Source organism: Haliotis rubra, unplaced genomic scaffold (genome assembly GCF_003918875.1).
Source record: "Haliotis rubra isolate DU_JTF1 unplaced genomic scaffold, ASM391887v1 Scf1527, whole genome shotgun sequence".
Classification (NCBI taxonomy): Eukaryota; Metazoa; Mollusca; class Gastropoda; order Lepetellida; family Haliotidae; genus Haliotis; species Haliotis rubra.
In genome coordinates, this window is record NW_025765478.1 from 396 (window position 1) to 25,899 (window position 25,504).

At 44.3% G+C, this 25,504-nt stretch overlaps 1 protein-coding gene across 1 annotated transcript; it reads right to left on the minus strand.

Annotated features, from left to right (window-relative positions):
• Positions 1-781: 781 nt before the first annotated feature.
• LOC124270557 lies at positions 782-23,983 on the minus strand (the record flags this gene model as incomplete). The annotated part of the gene is made up of 3 exons (XM_046705575.1): positions 23,927-23,983; positions 23,479-23,736; positions 782-893 (listed from the first exon to the last, which is right to left on the minus strand). Coding segments are annotated over exons 1-3 (427 nt in total), but the record flags the coding sequence as incomplete, so codon positions are not given.
• Positions 23,984-25,504: the final 1,521 nt, after the last annotated feature.

Here is a 25,504-nt window from a genome sequence, read left to right on the forward strand (position 1 = left end):
TGGCCGACCCTAAAGAAGTGCTACTTACATGTCTGAAGTCCTGTATCAAATTAAGCCGATACTCCTGGTATTATTGCTGTTGCTGACCCACCCTATAGTAGTGCTACATACATGTCTGAAGTCCTGTATCACATTAAGCTGACACTCCTGGTATTATTGCTCTGGATGACCTACCCTATAGCGGTACTACTTACATGTCTGAAGTCCTGTGACACTAAGCTGACACTCCTGTATTATTGCTTTTGCTGACCCACCCTATAGCAGTGCTACTTTACATGTCTGAAGTCCTGTATTACACTAATGTGACTCTCCTGGTATTATTGCTGTTGCAGACCCACCCTAGAGCAGTGCTACATACATGTCTGAAGTCCTGTATCGCACTAAGCTGACGCCTCCTGGTATAATTGCTGTTGCTGCACCCACCCTATAGTAGTGCTACATACATGTCTGAAGTCCTGTATCACACTAAGCTGACACTCCTGTATTATTGCTGTTGCTAACCCAACATATAGCGAGTGCTACTTACGTAATCTGAAGTCCTGTATCACACTAAAAGCTGACACTCCTGGTATTATTGCTGTTGCTGACCCACCCTATAGTAGTGCTACATACGTAATCTGAGAGTCCTGTATCACACTAAGCTGACACTCCTGTATTATTGCTGTTGCTGACCCACCCTATTGCAGTGCTACTTACATGTCTGAAGTCCTGTATCACACTAAGCTGACACTCCTGGTATTATTGCTGTTGCAGACCAACCTTATAGCGAAGTGCTACTTACATGTCTGAAGTCCTGTATGGCTGTCAGCAGACGTTTCCCTCGTTCCTACAGACGTGTTGGCAACAGCGACCACGATGGGTACATCAGCATCGTAGTGAAGGTTGATCTTGGCCTGCAGACACAGTTCATAATGTAGTCTCATATACTAAAATAGTTGATGGTGATATGTGGTTTTAACTTGGCACTTAGGACTGTTTAAGCTCATATGACGACCTGCGTGCGTGATATTGTGTGTGTGGCTGCTTGTGCTAACCCAGACTTAAAGCTGGTTTTATAGTGCTATATTTTAACGGCTGTTGGTATGATGGACGCAGCCGGGGAACGAACTCCAGGACCTACCGCTCTCCGGGCGGACGCTCTAACCACTACTACACCACAAAAGGCGGTCGGCTACAAGTTAACACATGCATATTAAGGTATTGGTCTCTTTCTATAGAATACATTGGATTCATATAGAGGCTGTAGGGTCATACATAGGTCTGTATGTAGGGTCATTCATGGGTCTGTATGTAGGGTCATTCATAGGTCTGTATGTAGAGTCATACATAGGTCTGTGTGTAGAGTCATGCACATAGGCCTGTATGTATGGGTCATACATATAGGGCTAGTGTGTAGGGTCATACATAGGCCTGTATGTAGGGTCATACATAGGCCTGTGTGTAGAGGTCATACATGGAGTCTGTGTGTAAGGTCATACATAGGCATGTGTGTAGGAGTCATACATAGGTCTGTGTGTAGGGTCATACATAGGCCTGTATGTAGAGGTCATGCACATAGAGCCTGTGTGTAGAAAGTCATACATAGGCCTGTGTGTAGGGTCAGCCACATGGAGCCTGTGTGTAGGGTCATACATGGAGGTCTGTGTGTAGGGTCATACAAACATAGGCATGTGTGTAGAGTCATACATGGGTCTGTGTGTGTAGGGTCATACATAGGCCTGTATGTAGGGTCATACATAGGCCTGTGTGTAGGAGTCATACATAGGCCTGTGTGTAGGGTCATACATAGGCCTGTGTGTAGGGTCATACATAGGTCTGTGTGTAGGGTCATACATAGGCCTGTGTGTGAGGGTCATATATAGGCCTGTATGTAGGGTCATACATAGGCCTGTGTGTAGAGAGTCATACATAGGTATGTATGTAGAGTCATACATAGGCCTGTGTGTAGGGTCATACATGGAGTCTGTATGTAGGGTCATACATGGAGGCTGTGTGTAGGGTCATACATAGGCATGTGTGTAGGAGTCATACATAGGTATGTATGTAGGGTCATACATAGGCCTGTGTGTAGGGTCATACATGGAGTCTGTGTTTAGGGTCATACATAGGCCTGTGTGTAGGGTCATTACATGGGTCTGTATGTAGGGTCATACATGGAGTCTGTATGTAGGGTCATAGATAGTCATGTGTGTAGGGTCATAGATAGGCATGTGTGTAGGGTCATATATAGGTCTGTATGTAGGGTCATACATGGAGTCTGTATGTAGGGTCATTCATAGGTCTGTATGTAGGGGTAATACATAGGCAAGTGTGTAGGGTCATACATAGGTCTGTGTGTAGGGTTATTCATAGAGTCTGTATGTAGTGTCATACACAGGTCTGTATGTAGGGTCATACATAGGTCTGTATGTAGGGTCCATACATAGGCCTGTATGTAGGGTCATACATAGGCCTGTGTGTAGAGGTCATAAATAGGCATGTATGTTGGGTCATACATAGGCGTGTGTGTAGGGTCATTCATGGAGTCTGTATGTGAGGGTCATACATAGGCCTGTGTGTAGAGGTCATACATAGGTCTGTACGTAGGGTCATACATGGAGCCTGTGTGTAGGGTCATTCATAGGTCTGTATGTAGGGTCATACATAGGCCTGTGGGTAGGGTCATACATAGGTCTGTATGTAGGGTCATACATAGGCGTGTGGGTAGGGTCATACATAGGTCTGTATGTAGGGTCATACATGGAGTCTGTGTGTAGGGTCATACATAGGCCTGTGTGTAGGGTCATACATAGGCCTGTAATGGGTAGAGGTCATACATGGATAGTCTGTATGTAGGGTCATACATAGGCGTGTGTGTAGTGTCATTCATAGGTCTGTATGTAGGGTCATGCATAGGCCTGTGTGTAGGGTCATACATAGGTCTGTGTTTAGGGTCATACATGTAGGCCTGTGTGTAGAGGTCATACATGGAGTCTGTATGTAGGGTCATACATAGGTCTGTATGTAGGGTCATAGATAGGCGTGTGTGTAGGGTCATTCATAGGTCTGTATGTAGGGTCTTACATGAGGCCTGTGTGTAGAAAGGTCATACATGGGTCTGTACGTAGGGTCATACATAGGCCTGTGTGTAGGGTCATTCATAGGTCTGTATGTAGGGTCATACATAGGCCTGTGGGTAGAAAGGGTCATACATAGGTCTGTATGTAGGGTCATACATAGGCGTGTGGGTAGGGTCATACATAGGTCTGTGTGTAGGGTCGTACATAGGCCTGTGTGTAGGGTCATTACATAGGCCTGTGTGTAGGGTCATACATAGGTCTGTGTGTAGGGTCATACATAGGCCTGTGGGTAAGGTCATACATAGGTCTGTATGTAGGTTCATACATAGGCGTGTGTGTAGTGTCATTCATAGGTCTGTATGTAGGGTCATACATAGGCGTGTGGGTAGGGTCATACATAGGTCTGTATGTAGGGTCGTACATAGGTCTGTGTGTAGGGTCATACATAGGCCTGTGTGTAGGGTCATACATGAGCCTGTGTGTAGGGTCATACATAGGTCTGTATGTAGGGTCATACTTAGGTCTGTGTGTAGGGTCATACATAGGGCTGTGTGTAGGGTCATACATAGGTCTGTATGTAGGGTCATACATGGAGTCTGTATGTAGGGGTCATACATAGGCCTGTGGGTAGGGTCATACATGGAGTCTGTATGTAGGGTCATACATAGGCGTGTGTGTAGTGTCATTCATAGGTCTGTATGTAGGGTCATACATAGAAGTCTGTATGTAGGGTCATACATAGTTCTGTATGTAGGGTCATACATGGGGTCTGTATGTAGGGTCATATATAGGTCTGTATGTAGGGTAATTCATAGGTCTGTATGTAGGGTCATTCATAGGTCTGTATGTAGGGTCATACAAATATATATGTGTGTAGAGGGTCATTCATGGAGTCTGTATGTAGGGTCATACACATAGGTCTGTATTCAAAGGGTCATACATAGGCATGTGTGTAGGGTCATACATAGGCATGTGTGTAGGGTCATACATAGGCCTGTGTGTAGAGGGTCATACACATAGGCCTGTGTGTCATACACAAGCCTGTGTGTAGGGTCATACATAGGCCCGTGTGTAGGGTCATACATAGGCCCGAAGTGTAGTAGGGTCATACATAGGCCCGTGTGTAGGGTCATACATGGAGGAGCCTGTGTGTAGGGTCATACATAGGTCTGTGTGTAGGGTCATACATGGGTCTGTGTGTAGGGTCATACATAATTCTGTATGTAGGGTCATACATAGGTCTGTGTGTAGGGTCATACATAGGCCTGTGTGTAGGGGTTGTACATGGAGTCTGTTTGTAGGGTCATACATGGGTCTGTGTGTAGGGTCATACATAGGTCTGTATGTAGGGTCATTCATAGGTCTGTGTGTAGGGTCAGACATAGGTCTGTGTGTAGAGGGTCATACATGGGTCTGTGTGTAGGGTTATACATAGGCCTGTGTGTAGAAAAGGTCCATACATGGAGGTCTGTGTGTAGGGTCATACATAGGCATGTGTGTAGAAGTCATACATAGGTCTGTGTGTAGGGTCATACATAGGCCTGTATGTAGAAGATCATACATGGAGCCTGTGTGTAGGGTCATACATAGGCCTGTGTGTAGGGTCATACATGGAGTCTGTGTGTAGGGTCATACATAGGCCTGTATGTAGGGTCATACATAGGCCTGTGTGTTGGGTCATAAAATAGGCATGTATGTAGGGTCATACATAGGCCTGTGTGTAGGGTGATACATAGGTCTGTACGTAGGGTCATACATGAGGCCTGTGTGTAGGGTCATTCATAGGTCTGTATGTAGGGTCATACATAGGCCTGTGTGTAGGGTCATTCATAGGTCTGTATGTAGGGTCATACATAGGCCTGTGGGTAGAGGAGTCATACATAGGTCTGTATGTAGGGTCATACATAGGCGTGTGGAGTAGGGTCATACATAGGTCTGTATGTAGAGGGTCATACATGGGTCTGTGTGTAGGGTCATACATAGGCCTGTGTGTAGAGGGTCATTATGGAGTCTGTATGTAGGGTCATACATGAGGCCTGTGGGTAGGGTCATACATAGGTCTGTCTGTAGGGTCATACATAGGCGTGTGTGTAGTGTCATTCATAGGTCTGTATGTAGGGTCATACATAGGCGTGTGAGTAGGGTCATACATAGGTCTGTATGTAAAAAAGGTCATTACATAGGTCTGTGTGTAGGGTCATACATAGGCCTGTGTGTAGGGTCATACATAGGCCCGTGTGTAGAGGGTCATACATAGGTCTGTATGTAGGGTCATACTTAAGGTCTGTGTGTAGGGTCATACATAGGGCTGTGTGTAGGGTCATACATGGAGTCTGTATGTAAGGTCATACATAGGTCTGTATGTAGGGTCATACATAGGCCTGTGGGTAGGGTCATACATAGGTCTGTATGTAGGGTGATACATAGGCGTGTGTGTAGCGTCATTCATGGAGTCTGTATGTAGGGTCATACATGGAGGTCTGTATGTAGGGTCATACATAGGCCTGTCATGTAGCAAGGTCATACATAGGTCTGTGTGTAGGGTCATACATAGGCCTGTGTGTAGAGGTCATATATAGGCCTGTATGTAGGGTCATACATAGGCCTGTGTGTAGGAGTCATACATAGGTATGTATGAAGAAGAGTCATACATAGGCCTGTGTGTAGGGTCATACATAGGTCTGTATGTAGGGTCATACATGAGGCCTGTGTGTAGAGGGTCATACATAGGCATGAGTGTAGAGTCATACATAGAGGTATGTATGTAGGGTCATACATAGGCCTGTGTGTAGGGTCATACATGGGTCTGTGTTTAGGGTCATACATAGAGCCTGTGTGTAGGGTCGATACATGGGTCTGTATGTAGGGTCATACATGGGTCTGTATGTAAGGGTCATAGATAGTCATGTGTGTAGGGTCATAGATAGGCATGTGTGTAGGGTCATATATAGGTCTGTATGTAGGGTCATACATAGAGTCTGTATGTAGGGTGATTCATAGGTCTGTATGTAGGGTAATACATAAGGCAAGTGTGTAGAGGTCATACATGGAGTCTGTGTGTAGGGTTATTCATGGGTCTGTATGTGAGTGTCATACACAGGTCTGTATGTAGGGTCATACATAGGTCTGTATGTAGGGTCATACATAGGCCTGTATGTAGAGGTCATACATAGGCCTGTGTGTAGGGTCATAAATAGGCATGTATGTTGGGTCATACATGGGCGTGTGTGAAGAGGTCATTCATAGGTCTGTATGTAGGGTCATACATAGGCCTGTGTGTGTAGGGTCCTTACACATAGGTCTGTACGTAGGGTCATACATAGGCCTGTGTGTATGGTCATTCATAGGAGTCTGTATGTAGAAAGGGTCATACATAGGCCTGTGTGTAGTAGGGTCATACATAGGTCTGTATGTAGGGTCATACATAGGCGTGTGGGTAGGGTCATACATAGGTCTGTATGTAGGGTCATACATAGGCCTGTGTGTAGGGTCATACATAGGTCTGTGTTTAGGGTCATACATAGGTCTGTGTGTAGGGTCATACATAGGTCTGTATGTAGGGTCATACATAGGTCTGTATGTAGGGTCATAGATAGTCATGTGTGTAGGGTCATAGATAGGCATGTGTGTAGGGTCATATATAGGTCTGTATGTAGGGTCATACATAGGTCTGTATGTAGGGTCATTCATAGGTCTGTATGTAGGGTAATACATAGGCAGAAGTGTGTAGGGTCATACATAGGTCTGTGTGTAGGGTTATTCATAGGTCTGTATGTAGTGTCATACACAGGTCTGTATGTAGGGTCATACATGGGTCTGTGTATGTAGGGTCATACATAGGCCTGTATGTAGAGGTCCATACATAGGCCTGTGTGTAGGAGTCATAAATAGGCATGTATGTTGGGTCATACATAGGCGTGTGTGAAGAGGTCATTCATAGGTCTGTATGTAGGGGTCATACATGGGCCTGTGTGTAAAGGGTCATACATAGGTCTGTACGTAGGGTCATACATAGGCCTGTGTGTATGGTCATTCATAGGTCTGTATGTAGGGTCATACATAGGCCTGTGGGTAGGAGTCATACATGGAGTCTGTATGTAGGGTCATACATAGGCGTGTGGAGTAGGGTCATACATAGGTCTGTATGTAGGGTCATACATAGAGCCTGTGTGTAGGGTCATACATGGGTCTGTGTTTAGGGTCATACATAGGCCTGTGTGTAGGGTCATTACATGGGTCTGTATGTAGGGTCATACATAGGTCTGTATGTAGGGTCATAGATAGTCATGTGTGTAGGGTCATAGATAGGCATGTGTGTAGGGTCATATATAGGTCTGTGTGTAGGGTCATACATGGAGGTCTGTATGTAGGGTCATTCATAGGTCTGTATGTAGGGTAATACATAGGCAAGTGTGTAGGGTCATACATAGGCCTGTGTGTAGGGTCATAAATAGGCATGTATGTTGGGTCATACATAGGCGTGTGTGTAGGGTCATTCATAGAGTCTGTATGTAGGGTCATACATAGGCCTGTAATGTAGGGTCATACATGGAGTCTGTACGTAGGGTCATACATAGAGCCTGTGTGTGAGTGTCATTCATAGGTCTGTATGTAGGGTCATACATAGGCCTGTGGGTAGGGTCATACATGGGTCTGTATGTAGGGTCATACATATAGGGCATTGTGGGTAGGGTCATTCATAGGTCTGTATGTAGGGTCATACATGGAGTCTGTGTGTAGGGTCATACATAGGCCTGTGTGTAGGGTCATACATAGGTCTGTATGTAGGGTCATACACATAGGCCTGTGTGTAGGGTCATACATGGGGTCTGTGTGTAGGGTCATACATAGGCCTGTGTGTAGGGTCATTCATGGGTCTGTATGCAGGGTCATACATAGGCCTGTGGGTAGGGTCATACATAGGAGTCTCTGTGTGTAGGGTCATACATGGAAAGGCGTGTGGGTAGGGTCATACATAGGTCTGTATGTAGGGTCATACATAGGTCTGTTTGTAGGGTCATACATAGGGCCTGTGTATAGGGTCATACATAGGTCTGTATGTAGGGTCATACATGGAGGCCTGTGGGTAAGGTCATACATGGAGTCTGTATGTAGGGTCATACATAGGCGTGTGTGTGAGTGTCATTCATAGGTCTGTATGTAGGGTCATACACATGAGGCCTGTGTGTAGAGATCATACATGGAGGTCTGTGTTTAGGGTCATACATAGGCCTGTGGGTAGGGTCGTACATAGGTCTGTATGTAGGGTCATACATAGAGTCTGTATGTAGGGTCATAGATAGGCATGTGTGTAGGGTCATAGATAGGCATGTGTGTAGGGTCATATATAGGTCTGTATGTAGGGTCATACATGGAGGTCTGTATGTAAGGTCATTCATAGGTCTGTATGTAGGAATTAATACATAGGCAAGTGTGTAGGGTCATACATGGGTCTGTGTGTAGGGTTATTCATAGGTCTGTATGTAGTGTCATACATAGGCCTGTGTGTAGAGAAGTCATACATGGGTCTGTATGTAGGGTCATACATGAGGCCTGTATGTAGGGTCATACATAGGCCTGTGTGTAGGAGTCATAAATAGGCATGTATGTAGGGTCATACATAGGCGTGTGTGTAGAGGTCATTCTTAGGTCTGTATGTAGGGTCATACATAGGCCTGTGTGTAGGGTCATACATAGGTCTGTACGTAGAGGTCATACATAGAGCCTGTGTGTAGGGTCATTCATAGGTCTGTATGTAGGGTCATACATAGGCCTGTCAGGTAGGAAGAATCATTCATAGGTCTGTATGTAGGGTCATACACATAGAGCCTGTAAGGTAGAGGGTCATACATAGAGTCTGTATGTAGGGTCATACATAGGCGTGTGGGTGAGGTCATACATGGAGTCTGTATGTAGAAAGGTCATACATAGGTCTGTGTGTAAAGAGGTCATACACTTAGCGGCCTGTGTGTAGGTCCATACATAGGTCTGTATGTAAAGGTCATACATAGGCCTGTGGGTAGAAGTCATACATAGGTCTGTATGTAGGGTCATACATAGGCCTGTGGGTAAGGTCATACATAGGTCTGTATGTAGGGTCATACATAGGCGTGTGTGTAAAGTGTCATTCATTAGGTCTGTATGTAGGGTCATACATAGGTCTGTATGTAGGGTCATACATAGGCCTGTGGGTAGGGTCATACATGGAGGTCTGTATGTAGGGTCATACATAGGCGTGTGTGTGAGTGTCATTCATAGGTCTGTATGTAGGGTCATACATAGGTCTGTATGTAGGGTCATACATAGTTCTGTATGTAGAGGTCATACATAGGTCTGTATGTAGGGTCATATATATAGAGTCTGTATGTAGGATTAATTCATAGGTCTGTATGTAGGGTCATTCATAGGTCTGTATGTAGGGTCCATACAAATATATGTGTGTAGAGGGTCATTCATAGGTCTGTATGTAGAGGGTCATACATAGGTCTGTATTCTAGGGTCATACATAGGCATGTGTGTAGAAGGGTCATACATAGGCATGTGTGTAGGGGTCATACATAGGCAGGTGTGTAGGGTCATACATAGGCCTGTGTGTAGGGTCATACATAGGCCCGTGTGTAGAGTCATCCACATAGGCCCGAGTGTAGGGTCATACATAGGCCCGTGTGTAGGGTCATACATAGGCCTGTGTGTAGGGTCATACATAGGTCTGTGTGTAGGGTCATACATAGGTCTGTGTGTAGGGTCATACATAATTCTGTATGTAGGGTCATACATAGGTCTGTGTGTAGGGTCATACATAGGCCTGTGTGTAGGGTTGTACATAGGTCTGTTTGTAGGGTCATACATAGGTCTGTGTGTAGGGTCATACATAGGTCTGTATGTAGGGTCATTCATAGGTCTGTATGTAGGGTCAGACATAGGTCTGTGTGTAGGGTCATACATAGGTCTGTGTGTAGGGTTATACATAGGCCTGTGTGTAAGGGTCATACATAGGTCTGTGTGTAGGGTCATACATAGGCATGTGTGTAGAGTCATACATGGAGTCTGTGTGTAGGGTCATACATAGGCCTGTATGTAGGGTCATACATAGGCCTGTGTGTAGGGTCATACATAGGCCTGTGTGTAGGGTCATACATAGGTCTGTGTGTAGGGTCATACATGGAGCCTGTGTGTAGGGTCATACATAGAGCCTGTATGTAGGAGGGTCATAAATAGGCATCTAGGGTCATACATGTAGTGTGTAGAGGTCATTCATAGGTCTGTATGTAGGGTCATACATAGGCCTGTGTGTAGAGGGTCATACATGGAGTCTGTGTGTAGGGTCATACATAGGCCTGTGTAGGTCTGTCTATGTAGGGTCATACATAGGCCTGTGGGTAGGGTCATACATAGGTCTGTATGTAGGGTCATACATGGGTCTGTATGTAGGGTCATACATAGGTCTGTATGTAGGGTCATACATGGGTCTGTGTGTAGGGTCATACATAGGCCTGTGTGTAGGGTCATACATGGGTCTGTATGTAGAGGGTCATACATGAGCCTGTGGGTAGGGTCATACATAGGTCTGTATGTAGGGTCATACATAGGCGTGTGTGTAGTGTCATTCATAGGTCTGTATGTAGGGTCATACATAGGCGTGTGAGTAGGGTCATACATAGGTCTGTATGTAAGGTCATTACATAGGGTCTGTGTGTAGGGTCATACATGAGGCCTGTGTGTAGAGGTCATACATAGGCCTGTGTGTAGAGGTCATACATAGGTCTGTATGTAGGGTCATACTTAGGTCTGTGTGTAGGGTCATACATGGGGCTGTGTGTAGGGTCATACATGGAGTCTGTATGTAGGGTCATACATAGGTCTGTATGTAGGGTCATACATAGGCCTGTGGGTAGGGTCATACATAGGTCTGTATGTAGGGTCATACATAGGCGTGTGTGTAGTGTCATTCATAGAGTCTGTATGTAGGGTCATACATAGGTCTGTATGTAGGGTCATACATAGTTCTGTATGTAAGGGTCATACATAGGTCTGTATGTAGGGTCATACATAGGTCTGTATGTAGGAGTAATTCATAGGTCTGTATGTAGGGTCATTCATTAGGTCTGTATGTAGGGTCATACAAATATATGTGTGTAGGGTCATTCATAGGTCTGTATGTAGGGTCATACATAGGTCTGTATTCTAGGGTCATACATAGGCATGTGTGTAGGGTCATACATAGGCATGTGTGTAGGGTCATACATAGGCCTGTGTGTAGGGTCATACATAGGCCTGTGTGTAGGGTCATACATAGGTCTGTTTGTAGGGTCATACATAGGTCTGTGTGTAGGGTCATACATAGGTCTGTATGTAGGGTCATTCATAGGTCTGTATGTAGGGTCAGACATAGGTCTGTGTGTAGGGTCATACATAGGCCTGTGTGTAGAGGTCATACATACTTAGGTCTGTATGTAGGGTCATACTTAGGTCTGTGTGTAGGGTCATACATAGGGCTGTGTGTAGGGTCATACATGGAGCCTGTGGGTAGAGGGTCATACATAGGTCTGTATGTAGGGTCATACATAGGCGTGTGTGTAGTGTCATTCATGTCATAGGTCATCATAGGTATGTAGGGTCACATACATACTGTGTGTGAGGGTCATACATAGGCCTGTGTGTAGGGTCATACATGGGTCTGTGTTTAGGGTCATACATAGGCCTGTGGGTAGGGTCATACATAGAGTCTGTATGTAGGGTCATACATAGGTCTGTATGTAGGGTCATACATAGGTCTGTGTGTAGGGTCATAGATAGGCATGTGTGTAGGAGGGTCATATATAGGTCTGTATGTAGGGTGGGTCATAGGGGTCATACATAGGTCTGTATGTAGGGTCATTCATAGGTCTGTATGTAGGGGTAATACATAGGCAAGTGTGTAGGGTCATACATAGGTCTGTGTGTGTAGGGTTATTCATAGGTCTGTATGTAGTGTCATACATAGGTCTGTGTGTGTAGGGTCATACATAGGTCTGTATGTAGGGTCATACATGGAGGCCTGTATGTAGGGTCATACATAGGCCTGTGTGTAGGGTCATACATAGGCATGTATGTAGGGTCATACATAGGTCTGTGTGTAGGGTCATTCATAGGTCTGTATGTAGGGTCATACATAGGCCTGTGTGTAAAAGGGTCATACATAGGTCTGTGTGTAGGGTCATACATAGGCCTGTGTGTAGGGTCATTCATAGGTCTGTATGTAGGGTCATACATAGGCCTGTGTATGTAGGGTCATACATAGGTCTGTATGTAGGGTCATACACATAGGCCTGTGGGTAGGGTCATACATAGGTCTGTATGTAGGGTCATACAGGGCGTGTGGGTAGGGTCATACATAGGTCTGTATGTAGGGTCATACATAGGTCTGTGTGTAGGGTCATACATAGGCCTGTGTGTAGGGTCATACATAGGTCTGTATGTAGGGTCATACATAGGCGTGTGGGTAGGGTCATACATAGGTCTGTATGTAGGGTCATACATAGAGTCTGTGTGTAGGGTCATACAGGCCTGTGTGTAGGGTCATACATAGGTCTGTATGTAGGGTCATACATGGGAGGCCTGTGGGTAGGGTCATACATAGGTCTGTATGTAGGGTCATACATAGGCGTGTGTGTAGTGTCATTCATAGGTCTGTATGTAGGGTCATACATAGGCGTGTGAGTAGGGTCATACATAGGTCTGTATGTAAGGTCATACATAGGTCTGTGTGTAGGGTCATACATAGGAGCCTGTGTGTAGGGTCATACATAGGCCTGTGTGTAAAGGGTCATACATAGGTCTGTATGTAGGGTCATACATAGGTCTGTGTGTAGGGTCATACATAGGGCTGTGTGTAGGGTCATACATAGGTCTGTATGTAGGGTCATACATAGGTCTGTATGTAGGGTCATACATAGGCCTGTGGGTAGGGTCATACATAGGTCTGTATGTAGGGTCATACATATTCGTGTGTGTAGTGTCATTCATAGGTCTGTATGTAGGGTCATACATAGGTCTGTATGTAGGGTCATACATAGTTCTGTATGTAGGGTCATACATAGGTCTGTATGTAGGGTCATACATAGGTCTGTATGTAGGGTCATTCATAGGTCTGTATGTAGGGTCATTCATAGGTCTGTATGTAGGGTCATACATAGGCCTGTGTGTAGGGTCTTTCATAGGTCTGTATGTAGGGTCATACATAGGTCTGTATTCTAGGGTCATACATAGGCATGTGTGTAGGGTCATACATAGGCATGTGTGTAGGGTCATACATAGGCCTGTGTGTAGGGTCATACATAGGCCTGTGTGTAGGGTCATACATAGGTCTGTGTGTAGGGTCATACATAGGTCTGTGTGTAGGGTCATACATAGGAGTCTGTATGTAGGGTCATTCATAGGTCTGTATGTAGGGTCAGACATAGGTCTGTGTGTAGGGTCATACATAGGCCTGTGTGTAGGGTCATACATAGGTCTGTATGTAGGGTCATACATAGGTCTGTGTGTAGGGTCATACATAGAGGTCTGTGTGTAGGGTCATACATGGAGTCTGTATGTAGGGTCATACATAGGTCTGTATGTAGGGTCATACATAGAGGTCCTGTGTGTAGGGTCATGTCTGTGTGTAGGGTCATACATAGGTCTGTGTGTAGGGTCATACATAGGTCTGTGTGTAGGGTCATACATAGGTCTGTATGTAGGGTCATACATGGGGTCTGTATGTAGGGTCATACATAGGTCTGTATGTAGGGTCATACATAGGTCTGTATGTAGAGGTCATACATAGAGTCTGTGTGTAGGGTCATATATAGAATCATACTGTGTGTGTAAGGGTCATACATAGGTCTGTGTGTAGGGTCATACATAGGTCTGTGTGTAGAAGGGTCATACATATAGGCATGTGTGTAGGGTCATACATAGGCATGTGTGTAGGGTCATACATAGGCCTGTGTGTAGGGTCATACATAGGCCTGTGTGTATACCCCATAGGTCATACATAGGTCATACATGTGTGTAGGGTCATACATAGGCCTGTGTGTGTAAGGGTCATACATGGAGGCCTGTGTGTAGAGGGTCATACATATAGGCCTGTGTGTAGAAGGTCATACATAGGCCTGTGTGTAGGGTCATACAAATATCTGAGTCTGTAGGTCTGTGTGTAGGGGTCATACATAGGCATGTGTGTAGGTCATACAAATAGCCTGAGTGTAGAGGGTGTGTACATAGGTCTGTGTGTAAGGTCGCCACATAGTAGTCTGTCATACATAGGTGTATAGGGTCAAATATCTGAGTGTAGGGTCATACATAGGCATGTGTGTAGGGTCATAGATCATACATAATAGGTCTGTATGTGTAAGGGTCATACATGGATAGGGTCATACTGTGTGTATGGAGGTCATAATACATAGGCCTGTGTGTGTAGGGTCTGTGTGTAGGGTCATACAAATATCTGAGTGTAGTCATACAAGGTCAGGGTCATACATAGGTCTGTGTGTAGGGTCATACATGATATCTGTGTGTAGGGTCAGTCATACACATAGGTCTGTGTGTAGGGTCATACAAATATCTGAGTGTAAGAGGGTCATACATAGGTCTGTGTGTAGGGTCATACATATATCTGTGTGTAGGGGTCATACATATAGGTGTGTAGGGTCATACATAGGCCTGTGTGTAGGGTCATACATATATCTGTGTGTATTAGGGTCATACATAGGCATGTGTGTAGGGTCATACATAGGCTGTGTGTAGGGTCATACAAATATCTGAGTGTAGGGTCATACATAGGCATGTGTGTAGGGTCATACATAGGCATGTGTGTAGGGTCATACAAATATCTGAGTGTAGGGTCATACATAGGCATGTGTGTAGGGTCATACATAGGCCTGTGTGTAGGGTCATACAAATATCTGAGTGTATGAGGGTCATACATAGGCATGTGTGTAGTCATACATAGGTCTGTGTGTATACATAGGCCTGTGTGTAGGGTCATACATAGGCATGTGTGTAGTAGGGTCATACATAGGCATGTGTGTAGGGTCATACATAGGTCTGTGTGTAGGGTCATACATAGGCCTGTGTGTAGGGGTCTGTGTGTGAGGTCATACAAATATCTGAGTGTAGGTCATACATAGGTCATAGGCATGTGTGTAGGGTCATACATAGGCATGTGTGTAGGGTCATACATAGGCCTGTGTGTAGGGTCATACAAATATCTGAGTGTAGGGTCATACATAGGCATGTGTGTAGGGTCATACATAGGCCTGTGTGTAGGGTCATACAAATATATGTGTGTAGGGTCATACAAGGATATGTGTGTAGGGTCATACAAAGATATGTGTGTAGGGTCATACAAATATATGTGTGTAGGGTCATACAAGGATATGTGTGTAGGGTCATACAAATATATGTGTGTAGGGTCATACAAATATTTGTGTGTAGGGTCATACAAGGATATGTGTGTAGGGTCATACAAATATATGTGTGTAGGGTCATACAAGGATATGTCTGTAGGGTCATACAAATATATGTGTGTAGGGTCATACAAGGATATGTGTGTAGGGTCATACAAGGATATGTGTGTAGGGTTATACAAATATATGTGTGTAGGGTCATACAAGGATATGTGGGTAGGGTCATACATAGATATATGAGTAAGATCATATTAATCCGTTCTTGAGCAGCAAGAAAAATATCTTTAACACATAAATACACGCCGTGTTTCGAACAATTTAATCCACACGATCTGTTTCGAACTGTAACGTGGCATTGATTTGTGCGTCTCCACTAGATGGTGAGTGTAATTCCATTAGATGTTGAGTGTAATTCCACTAGATGTTGAGTGTAATTCCATTAGATGGTGAGTGTAATTCCACTAGATATTGAGTGTAATTCCATTAGATGTTAAGTGTAATTCCATTAGATGGTGAGTGTAATTCCATTAGATGTTGAGTGTAGTTCCAGTAGATGGTGAGTGTAGTTCCAGTAGATGGTGAGTGTAATTCCATTAGATGTTGAGTGTAATTCCATTAGATGGTGAGTGTAATTCCATTAGATGGTGAGTGTAATTCCATTAGATGGTGAGTGTAAATGTCATATGGAGAGTCAGTGCAAGTACAGCACATACCATTGGTTTACACGCAGTCACACAGCGGGGATAATAACATATATTACATTCTACATTAGTAATCCCATTAGAGCTAACTGTGTCAAAGGTGAAACTCGCGAGAAACTCACATAGTTGAATCACATGATTAATATATTGATATAAACATATTTATTCAAGAGAATGGATTGGGTACAAGTTATGCCAACTTAGTGAAACCCTCTCTTATTTACAGTGCTTACATGTAGAAGTGAAACAAACTATATGTACAGGAATAGAAAGATATATACAAAATGATATATACAATACAATGAATACATGAATTATTTAGATCATACACATTATATGATTAATATATGGTCGTTGTATGTCTAAAACCATGCTGATACTATGTTAACGTTAACGTGAACCCTCGCGGTGATAGGCATTAGTCGTGTACAATACGTTAACGTTAACTTGAACCCTCTCGGTGATAGGCATTAGTCGTGTACAATACGTTAACGTTAACGTGAACCCTCTCGGTGATAGGCATTAGTCGCGTACAATACGTTAACGTTAACGTGAACCATCTCGGTGATAGGCATTAGTCGTGTACAATACGTTAACGTTAACGTGAACCCTCTCGGTGATAGGCATTAGTCGTGTACAATACGTCAACGTTAACGTGAACCCTCTCGGTGATAGGCATTAGTCGTGTACAATACGTTAACGTTAACGTGAACCATCTCGGTGACAGGCATTAGTCGTGTACAATACGTCAACGTTAACGTGAACCCTCTCGGTGATAGGCATTAGTCGTGTACAATACGTTAACGTTAACGTGAACCTCTCGGTGATAGGCATTAGTCGTGTAAAAACGTTAACGTGAACCATCTCGGTCACAGGCATTAGTCGTGTACAATACGTCAACGTTAACGTGAACCCTCTCGGTGATAGGCATTAGTCGTGTACAATACGTTAACGTTAACGTGAACCATCTCGGTCACACAGGCATTAGTCAGTGTACAATACGTCAACGTTAACGTGAACCCTCTCGGTGATAGGCATTAGTCGTGTACAATACGTTAACGTTAACGTGAACCATCTCGGTGACAGGCATTAGTCGTGTACAATACGTCAACGTTAACGTGAACCCTCTCGGTGATAGGCATTAGTCGTGTACAATACGTTAACGTTAACGTGAACCATCTCGGTGACAGGCATTAGTCGTGTACAATACGTTAACGTTAACGTGAACCCTCTCGGTGATAGGCATTAGTCGCGTACAATACGTTAACGTTAACGTGAACCATCTCGGTGATAGGCATTAGTCGTGTACAATACGTTAACGTTAACGTGAACCCTCTCGGTGATAGGCATTAGTCGTGTACAATACGTCAACGTTAACGTGAACCCTCTCGGTGATAGGCATTAGTCGTGTACAATACGTTAACGTTAACGTGAACCATCTCGGTGACAGGCATTAGTCGTGTACAATACGTCAACGTTAACGTGAACCCTCTCGGTGACAGGCATTAGTCGTGTACAATACGTTAACGTTAACGTGAACCCTCTCGGTGATAGGCATTAGTCGTGTAAAATACGTTAACGTGAACCATCTCGGTGACAGGCATTAGTCGTGTACAATACGTCAACGTTAACGTGAACCCTCTCGGTGATAGGCATTAGTCGTGTACAATACGTTAACGTTAACGTGAACCATCTCGGTGACAGGCATTAGTCGTGTACAATACGTCAACGTTAACGTGAACCCTCTCGGTGATAGGCATTAGTCGTGTACAATACGTTAACGTTAACGTGAACCATCTCGGTGACAGGCATTAGTCGTGTACAATACGTCAACGTTAACGTGAACCCTCTCGGTGATAGGCATTAGTCGTGTACAATACGTTAACGTTAACGTGAACCCTCTCGGTGATAGGCATTAGTCGTGTAAAATACGTTAACGTGAACCATCTCGGTGACAGGCATTAGTCGTGTACAATACGTCAACGTTAACGTGAACCCTCTCGGTGATAGGCATTAGTCGTGTACAATACGTTAACGTTAACGTGAACCATCTCGGTGATAGGCATTAGTCGTGCACAATACGTCAACGTTAACGTGAACCCTCTCGGTGATAGGCATTAGTCGTGTACAATACGTTAACGTTAACGTGAACCCTCTCGGTGATAGGCATTAGTCGTGTAAAATACGTTAACGTGAACCATCTCGGTGACAGGCATTAGTCGTGTACAATACGTCAACGTTAACGTGAACCCTCTCGGTGACAGGCATTAGTCGTGTACAATACGTTAACGTTAACGTGAACCATCTCGGTGACAGGCATTAGTCGCGTACAACACGTTAACGTTAACGTGAACCCTCTCGGTGATAGGCCTTAGTCGTGTACAATACGTTAACGTTAACGTGAACCATCTCGGTGATAGGCCTTAGTCGTGTACAATACGTTAACGTTAACGTGAACCATCTCGGTGATAGGCATTAGTCGTGTACAATACGTTAACGTTAACGTGAACCATCTCGGTGATAGGCCTTAGTCGTGTACAATACGTTAACGTTAACGTGAACCCTCTCGGTGATAGGCATTAGTCGTGTACAATACGTTAACGTTAACGTGAACCATCTCGGTGACAGGCATTAGTCGTGTACAATACGTTAACGTTAACGTGAACCATCTCGGTGATGAGCATTAGTCGTGTACAATACGTTAACGTTAACGTGAACCAACTCGGTGATAGGCATTAGTCGTGTACAATACGTTAACGTTAACGTGAACCATCTCGGTGAGAGGCATTAGTCGTGTACAATACGTTAACGTTAACGTGAACCCTCTCGGTGACAGGCATTAGTCGTGTACAATACGTTAACGTTAACGTGAACCATCTCGATGATGAGCATTAGTCGTGTACAATACGTTAACGTTAACGTGAACCAACTCGGTGATAGGCATTAGTCGCGTACAATACGTCAACGTTAACCTGAACCCTCTCGGTGATAGGCATTAGTCGTGTACAATACGTTAACGTTAACGTGAACCAACTCGGTGATAGGCATTAGTCGCGTACAATACGTTAACGTTAACGTGAACCATCTCGGTGATAGGCATTAGTCGTGTACAATACGTTAACGTTAACGTGAACCCTCTCGGTGAGAGGCATTAGTCGTGTACAATGCGTTAACGTTAACGTGAACCCTCTCGGTGATAGGCATTAGTCGTGTACAATACGTAAACGTTAACGTGAACCATCTCGGTGACAGGCATTAGTCGTGTACAATACGTTAACGTTAACGTGAACCCTCTCGGTGATAGGCATTAGTCGTGTACAATACGTTAACGTTAACGTGAACCCTCTCGGTGATAGGCATTAGTCGTGTACAATACGTTAACGTTAACGTGAACCATCTCGGTGATAGGCATTAGTCGTGTACAATACGTTAACGTTAACGTGAACCCTCTCGGTGATAGGCATTAGTCGTGTACAATACGTTAACGTTAACGTGAACCAACTCGGTGATGGGCATTAGTCGTGTACAATACGTTAACGTTAACGTGAACCAACTCGGTGATGGGCATTAGTCGTGTACAATACGTTAACGTGAACCATCTCGGTGATAGGCATTAGTCGTGTACAATACGTTAACGTTAACGTGAACCAACTCGGTGATAGGCATTAGTCGCGTACAATGCGTTAACGTTAACGTGAACCCTCTCGGTGATAGGCATTAGTCGCGTACAATACGTTAACGTTAACGTGAACCCTCTCGGTGATAGGCATTAGTCGCGTACAATGCGTTAACGTTAACGTGAACCCTCTCGGTGATAGGCATTAGTCGCGTACAATACGTTAACGTTAACGTGAACCCTCTCGGTGATAGGCATTAGTCGCGTACAATGCGTTAACGTTAACGTGAACCCTCTCGGTGACAGGCATTAGTCGTGTACAATACGTTAACGTAAACGTGAACCCTCTCGGTGATAGGCATTAGTCGTGTAAAATACGTTAACGTTAACGTGAACCCTGTCGGTGATAGGCCTTAGTCGTGTACAATACGTTAACGTTAACGTGAACCCTCTCGGTGATAGGCATTAGTCGCGTACAACACGTTAACGTTAACGTGAACCCTCTCGGTGATAGGCATTAGTCGCGTACAACACGTTAACGTTAACGTGAACCATCTCGGTGATAGGCATTAGTCGTGTACAATACGTTAAAGTTAACGTGAACCCTCTCGGTGATAGGCATTATTCGTGTACAATACGTTAAAGTACGGTTATAACGAATAGAAAGGGATGACTAATGTTAGGTTGAACGTAGTTTAGAGTTGTTCGGTACAACCGTAAGCACATATTTCGATACAATGTACAGAAAGTGTCCTGGAACATGCAGCAGGGAGTGTGGGAGTCAATATTTCGGCCACATCGTTATTAATCAATTTAACAATTTAATTGATATCAATATTAAAAGCTATAACTTTAGATAAAAACCTGTCATCGAAGTACAGTAAAAGTACTACAGTATCACAGTTCTTAATTTAAAACTAGTACGCTATCATGAAAATAAGTCACTATAGACTACAGTACAAAATATAAACGGGCTATAGATGACCTGCAACTGAAGGCTGATCACCTTACTAGGGACCATGGGAACCTACAGTACTTTTACTACCTGCGTTGACTCTAGCTGGATTTAAATCAACTCTTCAGTAGATGGCGATTGAAGTCAAATTCAGCCAAAATTACTATGGCCAAAGTGCTGCACTTAAAAAATCTGGTAAATCTAAATTTCCTTTGAATGTTTCGAGACTTACGTACCCTCCTAGGAGGACATTAATTTGACAATACTTTAACCCCGCTTAAGGATAAAGCAATTAACAATCTAAGTTTCTAATCTAACCTACCAGTCATTAAAGTACATCTATCTACAAACCATATTAATCAACATTGATCAATTATATCAATTTCCTTCAAAAAAGCAAACAATAATTAGATTAAAAATTAACCTTAGTAAAAGAGATCCTTTACAGGTGTGACATTGACATGTTTATCCTCTCTCATCACAGGGGATACAAAACGGAGGATCTTCACCTTTTAACAGGTATTTGTGAGTATAATGCGTATGGCCAATGCGACATCGTCGCATAATGACCTCTTCAAATCAAGTAGACAGCCCAAGTAAGTGTAACCGATAGTTGGCTTTATTTCATGCATTTTTTTATACCTGCTTGCATCAGATCACGGATGTAAAATCTTATGTTAGCTTCACAATCAGAGTATGGGATCAGAAGTTCTGTCACATTTATTGAGTGCTGAGTTAGCAGCAAGATCGGCCATTGTGTTCCCAGAAATGCCAACATGGCTGGGCAACCAACAAGAGACGATGTCGAATTGGCCAGTAGTAAGATCATTATATAACTCAATAATTTCAATTAAAAGTGGATGCTTGCAGGCACGAAAGAGAGTCTGAAAAGATGATATATTGTTTACATTTAGGGTGTTTGTAATATATTTAAGAGCCGTTAATATGGCGTTTGCCCATGCTCTAAAAATAGTGCTGTTATCCGGCAATCGAGATAACAGCATCCAATGATCCAATGATTCAATGACAGTGGCACATGCCACTTCGCCACCATCCTTGGACCGATCTGTAAATAAGCATTTATATGTATTATATTTATTTTTTAATTGATTATATTCTTGTTCAAAGTGTAATTCATTAGTTTCTGATTTATTAAATGTTGTCAGTGTTAGGTCAACTTGTGGCCTCGCTAGCTGACAAGGAGGAGAAGAAAGAATTCGGGAAGGAGATATATTTTCCAGCTCAATGCCAGCAACAGAAAGTAAAGGTTTGACTCTTAGTCCTAAAGGCGGAACAAGAGAAGATGTCCTGCTACACAATCCTCAAAAAGGGGACCGAGGACACAGTTATATGCATGGTTGGACTCATTTGAATATAGTTTAGTAAGACACTGTAAAGCTATTTTTTCACGGCGGGAATATACAACAGTTCGGTATATCCGTTAGTTCTACAAAAGAGTGTTCGCTTTAATGCTGGTTCACTGAGTATATCTGCAAAAATATTGAACAGGGACCATGGCAAGTGAGACTGCACACTAACAATGGTTTATTGTTTGTATGGGGAGATATGGTGTTCAGCCGGCATATCGCACACGTTGACATTATACCGCTATTATGTAAATCCCAGCTGACAAGTCCCATTGCGACAACCAGCCGGCTGCCCCGTCCTGCTTTACAACCCCAATTCTGATGAAAGAGCTCTCCTGGTGATACTCTTGACACGCTCCGTTGACTGACGGGCGGTCACACGATAGAAAGCTCGCACTGAGTTGCACGTTTGGATGAGACGACATCTCGTTTTCCTTGAACTATGTGTGTATGTTTTTATTCAATCAAGTCGGCGGCTGGTTATGTTGGTCGGTTGTTACTCCGACCATCAGTTTTATGTCCCGGGCCACGTTAATACTGACATTCGCAATGGAAGGGTTAGGAAAGAAAAGCAGACTTCACGTTTATGTCGAAGAGTACACTTTTATCACGAACAGTTGCTAGTTTATGTCGCGAATTGATCCGAATTGATATGAGCCTCGTTAACATGGACATGGTGTATGAGCAGATGGGTTTTAATGTAGGTTGGGGTTGGGTGTTACGGAACTTATCTCTAAGCTCCAACTACCAGTCGTCGTAAACGTCCAACATCCAAAACACTCAAACCCCGTGAATCCAGAAACCCGTCTTCCGGGCAATATTTTCGGGTGGCGTGGTGGGTAGCCTAAAGGTTAAAGTGTTCGCTCGTACGGTTGGACTTCCCGCATGTGTGCGAAGCTCATTCCTGATGTGCCCTTCAGGAATTGCAGGAATGCTGCTAAATTCTGAGAATATATGCACTGTTTCAATCGGATAACACACACCCAATCCTAAAATTGTATACATATCGAAACGACCTTGGCTCATGCATAATGTTTTGGGTTTTATTTCGCAAGCTTAATAAAATCGGTTTACAATCAGTTAGTTGTTCTGTGATAGCGCCGTCATTCTGATGTTTTATAATACACGAAAACGGATGCTGGTCACAGGTCCATCACACTGCGGTCGCACAACGTCGCCTGCACGTGGTGGGGTGATCTCAGCTCAGAGATACCGATATTATTGCATACATTATACCTGGTCTGTAAAATGTGGTCATCTCTACTAGTTTTGAAATGTTTACGCAACCTCATTCTAAGTGACACTATCTACTGGAATATAACTTGTGTTTGAATACGATGAACGGTACTTACCTTTATCAGCTCCGGTCTCTCGTGGGTGGCTCCGGCCATTTGTCCCCCGAGCCTCACCCCCCACCCTTCCCACTGTCTAGGGGCACAACACCTCCCCTCCAGCACGTTGACACTGGATAAAAACAGAAGGGCCACTAGCAGCAACATCTTCGACCTCTCTTGCACAGACGCGTTGAATGAGAATACGGGATTGTACTGCATCGTAAAAGTGCTGACCTTCGTCACGTGATCTCGTCTCGGTCTACATTTTGACAGGAGCTGATGGAGAAAGGACGGTGTTTACTGGTTTGAGTCATGGTGTTATGCAACGTAACATCTATCTATTTAAATTCAACAATGGGACCAATACCCCATTTTTTAGACACCCAAGTTTTCAGATTATTCGGAGTATGTTGACACACCTGTTCTGCTAATGGTCTAGGACGCTGGTCGTAATCCCATCACTCACCTGTTTCAGCAGCTTGCCGACTTCGCGATCAGTAACCTCAAGAGATGTTCCTTTCATTATTCATAAGCAGCATGGACGTCTGAGTGAATAAACTTTTACGCCGCTTTTAGCAATATACGAGAAAGCTCATGGCGAGGAACGCTAGAAATGGGCTTCACTTGGGTGTGACCCGGGTCTTCGGTGTGAAGAGCGAAAGCTTTAACCACTATGCTATCCAATCGCCCCCATTGTGGGGAAGTTCTTGGGACCCGTGAAGATCCGGGTTAGAACTGGTCTTCAGCAAACCATGCTTGTCGTAAGAGACGACTACGACTACGCCGAGATCGGGAGGTCAGGCTCACTGACTTGACTGACACATGTCAACTTATCCCAATTGCGTAGGCCGATGCTGATGATTGTCTGGTCCCGTCTCGATTATTGTAGTAGTCATACAGCTGGAATACTGCGTAGTGCGGCATTAAACAAAGAGAAGAGAAGTGGTTCTGCTCCCTTTTGTACCCACACTGGGTGTTCAAAATGGATGGCTCGTTGCTGTGAAGACATCTTGATGGTACTTCTGTAGGACAGCTATAGGAATACACTGTGGCGACCTGGAGTCACCGTTGTCCACCTCAATGTGGAACCGTTACAAGACATTTGGTGCCAGGAAACAGTCTTCAAGTTACAATCTCAACTCTAGCATCCTCTGCCCAACCCTCCAAGCCCCACCCCACCCCACCCCCACCCCCACCCACACGGACTCGTGGAAGTCATGAAAAGATAAAAAAGATAGCTAAAGACAATCTAAAGATGGTCCAATTGGACTTTGGTGTGGCACCTGCCAAACGTAGGAAGGTGTACCAGGAAGGAATGCCAGGAAGGTGTACCAAGAAGGTGTACCAGGAAGGTGTGCCAGGAAGGTGTACCAGAAAGGTGTACCAGGAAGGTGTACCAGGAAGGTGTACCAGGAAAGTGTACCAGGAAGGTGTACCAAGAAGGTGTACCAGGAAGGTGTACCAGGAAGGTGTACCAAGAAGGTGTACCAGGAAGGTGTACCAGGAAGGTGTACCAGTAATGTATGCCAGGAAGGTGTACCAGGAAGGTGTACCAGGAAGGTGTACCAGGAAGGTGTACCTGGAAGGTGTACCAGTAATGTATGACAGGAAGGTGTACCAGTACTGTATGACAGGAAGGTGTACCAGGAAGGTGTACCAGTAATGTATACCAGGAAGGTGTACCAGTAATGTATGACAGGAAGGTGTACCAGGAATTTGTACCAGGAAGGTGTACCTGGAAGGTGTACCAGTAATGTATACCTGGAAGGTGTACCAGTAATGTATGACAGGAAGGTGTACCAGGAAGGTGTACCAGTAATGTATACCAGGAAGGTGTACCAGTAATGTATGACAGGAAGGTGTACCAGGAAGGTGTACCAGTAATGTATACCAGGAAGGTGTACCAGTAATGTATGCCAGGGAGGTGTACCAGGAAGATGTACCAGGAAGGTGTACCAGGAAAGAATGCCAGGAAGGTGTACCAGGAAGATGTACCTGGAAGGTGTACCAGGAAGGTGTATCACGAAGGTGTACCTGGAAGGTG